General features: G+C 35.0%; 1 protein-coding gene across 2 annotated transcripts in view; it reads left to right on the forward strand.

The window, feature by feature from the left end:
• MED14 (mediator complex subunit 14) overlaps positions 1-9893 on the forward strand; it is a 71026-nt gene extending 61133 nt beyond the window's left edge. For both annotated transcript variants that reach the window (XM_088144760.1, XM_088144761.1), the window contains exons 26-31: positions 3279-3514; positions 4237-4416; positions 4774-4881; positions 4981-5106; positions 6581-6770; positions 9317-9893. In XM_088144760.1, coding sequence (XP_088000886.1) covers positions 3279-3514; positions 4237-4416; positions 4774-4881; positions 4981-5106; positions 6581-6770; positions 9317-9390 — 914 coding nt within the window. In that variant the 3' untranslated portion in view covers positions 9391-9893. The remainder of the gene's footprint in view (positions 1-3278; positions 3515-4236; positions 4417-4773; positions 4882-4980; positions 5107-6580; positions 6771-9316) is intronic.
• The last annotated feature ends 40 nt before the right edge of the window (positions 9894-9933 follow it).

Here is a 9933-nt window from a genome sequence, read left to right on the forward strand (position 1 = left end):
CTACTATTCCAAATTTCTCTTATACAGTCCTGGTGGTAATTGATCTTCATTTGAAACTTTCTCAGATTTAACAAGGCAATCACTTTGGTTGCTTCTGATGGGGTAACAGGCTGCCAGTTTGGGAGTGAGTTAAGAATGAGCTCAGAATGAGAGGGCGGAGCTGGCGTCACGGCGATACGGCGGGGGATCCTGGGCTCCCAGGATCGCAGCCGATATCTCCCCCCCCCGGATGGTCCCGATGGACCTAAGCCGTCCCGTAGAGATGGCGATCGCAAAGGGCGCGTCCTGTGGATCTCAGGGACACCGCAAGTCCCAGATTGATCCCAGGAGAAGCTCTTGAAGCCGGCGGAGGAGAGGCAGCCATTTAATGACTGCGAAAGCCGGGACAGCTCCAAAGGAAGAAGAAAGAGAGGGGTGTCAACTGGGTGAGATGGACCTTTACTATTCAACTATTCTTAGAGAACACCTTAAGTAACTTAAAGAGATTTTTAAAAGTGAAGAAAAGTGGATTAATTGGCAAGATGTTTTTCTTTAAAAAATATATATTTTTAACTGGACTGGCTTTTTCTTTTCAATACTCAATAATCTTTTATCTCAAGCTTCTTTTTTGATTAAGATTTTTCCATTGTTATAAGAAACTTATATTTTTTGATTTGGAAATGGGGAAAGTGGAGTTAAGAGAAAGTAAACGAAAGAAAGTTGCACTGCCATCTAGAGGCTCGATATAGTGTCTTTTTTTTCATTGTGACGTATGCTCAAGGACCCTGGGCTTTCTAAAAAGATAGTGGGATGTGCATGTTTATACAGGTGCCATCCGAATAACTATAAACAAGAAAGCGGAGTTGAAAGCGATTTTGAAAATATTCAAGATGGAAAGTTTGAGTTAGTCACAAGAGCCTTGATTAGTAGCAGTAGCTCTTCTTTCTGCTAGAAGCTCTGCTTTGCTCTCTATTCCCCCCCCAGTTGGATTTTTAAAGAGGCCTAGCCTTTCCCCTCCTCTTCTTCTTTTTTCTTTTGCTTTTTTTTTTTCTTTCTCTTGGCAAGAACAAAGATAAAGAATCCTTTGACTTAATGAAGGTTTATACAAGATAATAGACTATACGAGAAACACAATGCAGAAAAAGATTTTTAAACTATCGAGGATGACTATAAAAAATTGGAAGAAGAGCTGCAGAAATTCCCGCAAAAAAAAAAAAAAGATATTAAAGCTAAAATGGACTTAATTAAACATAAAACGGGATCAATGGAAAAGGAAGAAATAGCACAAGAAATCAGAAACACTAAACAGAATTATTTTGAGGCTTATAAACAGAATCAAAAGGGTTAATCAACTGATAAATGAAGAGGGACAGACTTGTTCTTGGTACTGAGGGTGAGAAAAAGATTATACAAGATTATAATGGAAAATCGTACTAAGAGAATGCATAAAAAGAAGAAGTAAAACAATATTGAAAGAAACTACTCCAGATGCCTAAAGAAAAAACGAGGGGAATACAACAATGATGGAACTGACAGAAGCTTTAAAAAGCAGAATGCTTGAAGGGACATTTATTATTACTTTCTCTTATCCAATAATATAGAAAAAGGAATAAACAGCCAGATATTTTGGGATATTGAATGAAAAGGGTGAACTTAAAACTATGCAAGTGTTTGAATAAAGTATAAAACTGAGATATATAGTAAAGAATTGTATTTGATTGTAAATGTTTTAAGAGATTAGACTAAAATTCATACATGGTTGGATATAGTAACATATAGATTTTAAACTAGAGAGATTTTTGTTGAAACATGTAGTGAAGAATTAAGTATGTTTTGAGAGTGGTTAGAACTGTAACTTTTAAGAATTAGAAGAATGAAAAAGTACCTATGCAGGAGGAAGTTATTGAAAATTATGGAATGTGCAGAGATGAGTTAAATTGATATTTGAAATTAGAGTAAGAAGATAAGCAATTTTATATGACACGGGATTTGTTTTATTAATGATTGGATGAGAAAATATAGTAATGTAATGGATTAGGAAATTTTATAATAGAAATTTGATATTAATTAAATATATATATACACATATAATCGATGGATAAAAATGTATTACTAATCCTATTGAAAGCTAAAATTTCTTGTAATAAATGATTCTATAGACTAGCTATGAATGATTAATAATTGATAATTGATAAGTATACAAGTATATTTTGAATAGATGATATGAGAATTTAAGACTATGAAAGGGGCACCAACGAGTTGGTAACTGGTTGACACATGGTATAAAATGGAAGATGTTTTTTTTAATGCCTTTGTATGTTTTTGTTTGTTTATGTATGTTTTGTGTTTGTTGTAAAGAATAAAAAATTTTATTAAAAAAAAAAAAGAATGAGCTCAGAATGCACTATGGGACTAGTTAGAGCAACAAAATATAAGAAGTGTGCATTTTCCAAACACCTAAAAGCAAATAATGTACATGAATGTACAGAATTTGTGTGTTAGTATTTATACTTTTGGAAGCCATAAAAATGCTAAGTAGTTTAGTCAGAAATACATACTTGTTGTGTGCCTTCAAGTCAGTGTTGACTCCTGGCAACTTCCTGAACAAGTACCTGCAGTTTTCTTGGCAAGATTTCACAAGTGGTTTGCCCTTGCCTCCTCCTGGGGCCGAGAGAAAGTGACTGGCTCCAAATCACCCAGCTGGCTTCATGCCTAAGGTAGAACTAGAACTCATGGTCTCCTGGTTTCTAGGCTGGTGCAATAACCACTACACCAAACTGGCTCTACTTATTTACTTACTTACTTACCTACTGGATTTGTCTCCCACCATAATCAATCAGTTCTCAGTGGCTTACAAGAAATATAACAGTGACAATCAAAACATCCATGTAAAACAACAACATAAATAAACATTAAAGGAAATAATAAAATAAATGATGCAATTTTTTAAAAAATCAAGAAAATGCTAATTCAGAAATAGCATTTGTTTGTACATTTACATTCTGTTCAGCCTCCAAAATTTAAAATTTGTTGATAAGGTTTTCATCATTTTTACTTATGTACAAAATAATATCAGGCTGTTTTTAAGTATAAACTATTTTTATTAGTAGTAGTATTGTAATAATAATTACACAGTCATCCAGATTTTTAGTATTGCTGGGCAAGTCCTGGGACCAAACTGATGAAGGCTTGTTGGTGTTACATGATCCTAGGCAAAATCTTGTTGAAATTCACTGAGCATTGTGAGTCTGCAATTTATCACAAGGCAGGAGGAATAAGATATTCTTTATTTCCACCAGGTTCTCAAGCAGTGCCAACCAATATGCCCCCACCTCGTAAACTACCTCACCGTTCCTGGGCTGCATCTATACCAACAATTCTCACTCACAGTGCCTTGAATGTTTTATTGCTGCCCTCACCAACCCCTGGACTTATGCCAGGACTTGCGGGAAGTTATCTTTGTTCACCGCTTGAACGTTTCCTTGGATCGGTTATTATGAGAAGGCATCTCCAAAGGATTATTCAGCAGGAGACGGTACTAATAGGATCAAAATGTTTAATTCCATAAGCAGTTGCTGAAGTGCAAAACTTCATTTTTCTCCTCTCTTCAGTATGCGTGGAAATAGAAATTCTACTTTTGCAAACCATGTTCTTTAATTGTTTGTAAGCATTTGAAACAATAGATGCTTATCCCAAATGTGGCTCATCCACTGCTATATTACCAGTCCTCCTATTGAAGAATTCCTGAGTTCCTAGGAATGCAAATTAAAAACACTTTGATAAGTGTTTACATTTGGAAACATTTGGTCCAACTTCTGGCTCACCTGTGAACTTTTTTCTTGTCTATGCCATTGGAAATCTGTTGGAATTATATAATTCCAAATAAGAATCAAAATAAGAATCTTATGGGAGATATATTACAGGTTTGGGTAGTTCGGGGAAAAAATACATGTTGCCCTGTCAAAGACTGATGGGTCTTTCTGTTGAATAGACAATGCTCACTGCTGAGTTGGTATAAAGTATTTTCTTGTGGTAGGATTATAAAGCAGATAAGCTATTTTCATAAAGCTGCTGTACTGATCATTAAGCAAGTTGTTATTTATTACTGACAGTAGAGAGGAACTGTTAAATTTCATCAGCCAATAACAACGCTTTTCATTTACCTTTAAATAAAATTTTCTGTCCCTGTTCAGACTTATAATAAAGTGTGGATGAGAGCTTTCATCTCAATGAGATGTCTTGGCTTTCTTTTAACAGCTGCAGCTAATCAACTCCAATGAACCTGGAGTGATCATGTTCAAGACAGATGCCCTGAAGTGTAGAGTTGCCCTTAATCCCAAAACTAACCAGACCTTGCAACTAAAAGTAGCACCTGAAACTGCAGGCCAGTGGAAGCAAGAAGAATTGCAAGTTTTGGAGAAATTTTTTGAAACCAGGGTATGTATTTGTCCCATGTTGTTGTAATTTGAGGGCTTAGTGAATAAAGTAGTTGGGGTGCTGTGATTTTTCATGGACAGTCAGTAAGAGATAGAAGATCTTTGAACTGATTTTCATGGAACTAGCAGAACCCACTGTTCCATGATCAGGAGCAGAGAAACCTTGAAAAAAGTTTTGAAAAGTGGTGCCCAACCAATGGCAACTAATCTAATGTTTCCCAGTTTCATGATGTTCCTTTGAACTGAACTACAACTTTCACAATGTTACCAATTAGATAAGTTATAATTTATTCTGGAGTTATGAAGAAAGGGAAAACTGATCTAAATAAACACTATAAAAATACTGCATTTATTACAGGTTGCAGGGCCACCATTCAAAGCCAATACTTTAATAGCCTTTACCAAGCTACTAGGAGCACCTACACATATTCTTCGGGATTGTGTTCACATCATGAAACTAGAGCTGGTAAGTCAATTTTTTTCTCATCACTATTGCAAATATTTTCTCTACTCAAAACTGAACCTGGATTATTTATCTATTTCAATGGCATGTTTTATTAAATAGTTTCCCGATCAGGCAAGCCAGCTGAAATGGAATGTACAGTTTTGTTTGACAATCCCTCCAAGTGCTCCACCAATTGCACCTCCAGGAACACCTGCAGTTGTGCTGAAATCGAAAATGTTGTTCTTTGTAAGTAAAACAGTGGATGATGATGACGATTCTATTTGGCGTAGTCTTTCAAGAAAACACGTAATAACATTAACTCACTGCTTTAACTGAGCTTAAATATGCCTAGCATTGTTGAATTATTTCTTTTGAAAAAAAACGGATACAACTTTTTGGAACTAGTCTAGTTTCTTAGATTTTTTAAAAATGCTCTGTATTTAATTTGTTATGGTAGCACAGCCAAACCAATACAGTTATGAATAGTAACTTCCAGAATTTCAAGGAGCAGAAAAAGAAAGTCAATTAAAAGGCATCTATATTCTTCTAAAACATACCCTTTTAACCTTGTACATGCAGACGCAGATAGCTATTATCAGCAACCATAACAAGCCCTAACAATAGTAAAATGACAAGTGCATCATGGCCCAAATGATACAGTTACATATGTAAGTACATAAGTTGCATCATTTGTATGATATGATGCATGTATCATTATTCGCTCATCTTGCTTTTCCACTCTTCAACAGGAGAGCTATTTGGTAATATGCAGCAGTTAAACATATTCAAAATTAAAGTTAGGGTCTTAAAATATGTCCAGTTGATGTCACACCAATTTAAACTTGTCCTTTGAAAATCTAAAGTGTAGTGAAATACGAATTTATTTATTTATTTATTTAGAGTTTGCAAGTACCTTTATTATTTGCATTTATATCTTGCCTTTTTCTGAGGATGCAGAGCAGTATGCACGAAGCTTCGTTACACTTTATCCTCAATTGGGCTGACAAATGATGAGCTCCATAGTTGAGGGGAACTTGAACCTGGGTCTCCCAAGTCCCTATCTTAATAGTGTAACTATTACATTACACTAATTTATCAATACCAAGTTTTAACTATATGTACATACATGCATATAATACATATACAGGATATACCAAAAGTCAGGTCCCATAGACAATTTATTATATAAATTACATTAAATGTTTGAATTGGTTGCCATTTTCTTCTAAATATTTCCTCACTCATTTGATGCATGACCTTTGAGCATTCCTAAATAAAGTAACATTTTCTGTGAAAAAAAAAATTAAAAGAACATAATTGACCTGGAGGGCTTGTCTGAGTGCAGACACAAACATAAATACACGGACAACATAACTGATTATTTTAAAAACTGAACCAGAAGTACTTGCAAAAATAGTGTTCATATGTTATTACAAAAGGCCTAGGAAGTAAATAAAAAATGTAAATATGCATTTTAGAAGCAAATTTGTAGGTTTGCATTTGTAATCTCTTCAGATTTAGATAATGACCTGTGTCGGCAATCTTTTAAATTGACTTTAAATTTTTTGTTAAATTAAGGAGGAGTGAACTAAAATAAATCTAGTGAGCAATGAAGAAAATTGGGCTGACTTGTATAATTCCCCAAAGCATCCATGTTAATGCTAAGATTTTGGTGTAGAATTACTGTGGTAATCATTATATGTGTTGTTCTGTTTGGCAGCTTCAGCTAACACAAAAATCTGCAGTTCCACAGGAAGCCATGAGCATAATCGTTCCAATCATTTATGACATGGCTTCAGGTACAACACAGCAGGCAGACATTCCCCGGCAGCAGAACTCTTCAGTTGCTGCTCCCATGATGGTTAGCAATATTCTAAAGAGGTTTGCAGAACTGAATTCACCACGGCCAGGTACTGTACATGTGCAGTAGGTCAAATCATCTGCATGCTTGAGTGGCCAGAGTCCCAACAGTTAAAGTTTAAATATTGCACTTTATCATGAGTGTTGCTTTGCCTTCATTGATTTTATTAAAACCTGGTTTTGATTAATGCATGTAAGTGATAAACTGTCTGAATATACCTCTCTGTGGTGTCAGAAGGGTTGTATTATTGACATGACATGGACTTTATATCATTGACCAAGGAAGTGTAATGCACTTGATGGCTTGGCTTATACTACTATGGTCATAGTTACACTATTTTAAACATTACCATGTGACTCATTGTATATATACTTATGTAAAAAATAGTGCTTGTTAGTCATCTTGCGCTGTAGGAATATGACTTCCCATTTATTGTAATTTAATTGTTATAAGGTTGGCTACCTATCTTGTTCTCATTTGTACTCCCTCAAGGAAAGTCAGGGAGCCAGCAAGATGGACTGATTTATAAATTATTCCATAAAGTTACATATTACAGTACTAGCTTTATTATCTGTATCCCATGACTAACATCTTACCTTGACTGTACCTTCTCTTTTGTGCTACCTGCTTTGTTTCTGTGAGATGCTTTTGTATTCAGTTTCACTTTTTCCCTTAATAAAAGTGTTAGAAACTTTTGAAATGCATTTTTTTCAACAGTTTTATTCTTGGGTTTGCAATTTCTGCCCAAGACACTAACCTCTCAGAAGATTTCTTCTCTCCTTGTTAACTGCTTATTGGTTTGAGATTACAAGTAATTATATTGGCTTTTAAGTTTTTTTTTTAAGCCAGCACAGTTATAGGGTAGTATGATCATGCTGATGAGCAGAGATTCTAAAGTTGCACTGTGTGGATATACACCACTTGACTATATGCAAGCAGGTTATAGGATTGAGGTGATGTGGATGATGCCTCTTCAAATGCTTGCCTTTACTTTTGGTAACACTCCATCTGAGCCTCTGATCGCCATGGAGGTAACTACAATTTTGGGAGGGTTAGTCATGTGTTTTCACCAGGGTATATGGTTCAAGGTGACTTATCCAACATTCATCCAATAGGCACTAGCATTTGGAATATTGTGTGTGCTACCTGTAATCCATGCATGCTTCAGAGAGCAACTTAACTGAGTTATCTAAGCAGTGATACTCGTGGGAGGGGAAATGCAGTTCTAGTTTGTAACTGAACAGTTACTGGGGCATTGGTCATCTGGCTCTACTCTTGGGGCTTAACCGAAACTGGAAAAAAAATTAAAATTGGCATGTGTGGTTTTAAACTTGCAACATCTTTTCTCACATCACTATAAAATATAATGGCATCAAGATAATTAATGTATGCCTTCTAAATTGAAGTTTTGAGAAGACTCCATGGCTACTTTTCACTGCTTTGTCATTTTGAAATTGTAAGTTGAAGCCCAGTGTACATGTAAGTAACATATATACTCTCTGCTAGAAACATTCCTATCTAATAAAGGCCTCACAGATTTTATTCCTTAAAGAGTAAACATAGCAACACCTTCAAAAGCTGTAGGCATACAGCTTGTGAAGTTTTTGCCAGATTAAAAACACACTCTGCTTGAGCTGCCACTTTTGAAATGGTAGCTGATCTTTGTCTTTGAGTCTCTTGTCAACAAATGTGCTAGGATACTAATAGAGTTGTTTTATGGTTTGTATACGAGAGCCAGTTTGGTGTAGTGGTTAAGGCATCAGGCTAGAAACCAGGAGACTCTGGGTTCTGCCTAGCTCACAGTCAAAGCCAGCTGGGTGACCTTGGGCCAGTCACTTTCTCTCAGCCCTAGAAAAGGGCAATGGCAAACCACTTCCGAAAAACCTTTCCAGGAAAACTGCAGGGACTTGTTCAGGCAGTCTCCGAGAATCATACACAATTGGATTTAAAAAATGGTTTGTATAGTGTTAACATAGTTAATTCCTAATGTCACTGACTTCTTATTCTGATTTAGTAATAACTTTTTCATTTAAAGATTGAAAAATATTATTAATGTAACTGTTAACAGCAGTTCCAGCAGTAACTGTCCAATTGTCTTGCATTTTCTAATAGTTATCAAAACTGTTCTTCTTCAGTACTATTAGCATCACTCTTGCTAATAGTACTAATTGCTCACTCTTTGGCAATATAGTTTAGCATTCACATTTCCCTTAAGGAGCACAGGATAATTAATATACATGGAAGACTGAAATATTTACAGCTGAACAGAATTTGATTTCTAATCCACAACCAATATTCTTGCTTTTGGCTCTTTTAAATGCATGATCTTTCCTGCATTTGGAAAATCTCAATAGCTTGGCTATGATGGTATATGTGTATATTATGTAGCAGTCAGTATTTAAAAGACATACTTTTTATTTTCTATACCAACTGTACACTTTCTAGTAGGTTAGAACAAAGCAATAATATAGGCTATTGAAATTACTGTTTATGGTGCATAAATTGTATATTTGTTACAGTTGTTTACATTTTGATGTTTATCACTGCCATAATGTAATCTACTTTTCTAACTTGTTTTTCTTTCCCTTGTTCTAGGTGAGTGTACAATCTTTGCAGCTGTTCGTGATTTAATGGCTAACCTTACATTGCCCCCTGGTGGGCGTCCATAGGCTATTTTATACAAAGGGTAAAAGTGAGATGAAGCGGAAAAACCATCTCTCTGAAATAAAGCCTTTGGTTACTTAGAATGGAAGAGACGTGTCACGTGTCACATTTTAAAAAGAGCTGATACAATGGATTGGCCTACTTTCAGGGATGCACTTTCATCAGTTTTTTTTTTTTTTTGGGTACAGCACTCTTAAAATGTTTTAAGAAGACATTTCAGACTCATAAATTTATGTATTCACTTGGCAGTAAATAGAGTTAATATTCTGTTTTATACTTCAAAGATTATGAAAATGCCAAATTTGTTTATTTAAATGTTTTTTTCTGATGTCTTGCTGTAATAGTCTTTTTTTAAGGCAAGTCTGTCATTTTTTGAATACTGTAAAACTGTGACTTTATATTGAAACTGTATTTTAATATTACTGCTTTGAAATGTTAAAAATGGGCTTGTTATAAACATGTCCCCAAAAGCAATATTTAATAAACTAGATTTTTTTTAAAAAAGTTACTTCAAAAATGTGCATTTATACAGGAAAAGAATCTTAGTG

Source organism: Python bivittatus, unplaced genomic scaffold, assembly GCF_059951505.1.
Source record: "Python bivittatus isolate LINGU-HERP-01145 unplaced genomic scaffold, Pbiv_v1 ctg000350_np1212, whole genome shotgun sequence".
Lineage (NCBI taxonomy): Eukaryota > Metazoa > Chordata > Lepidosauria > Squamata > Pythonidae > Python > Python bivittatus.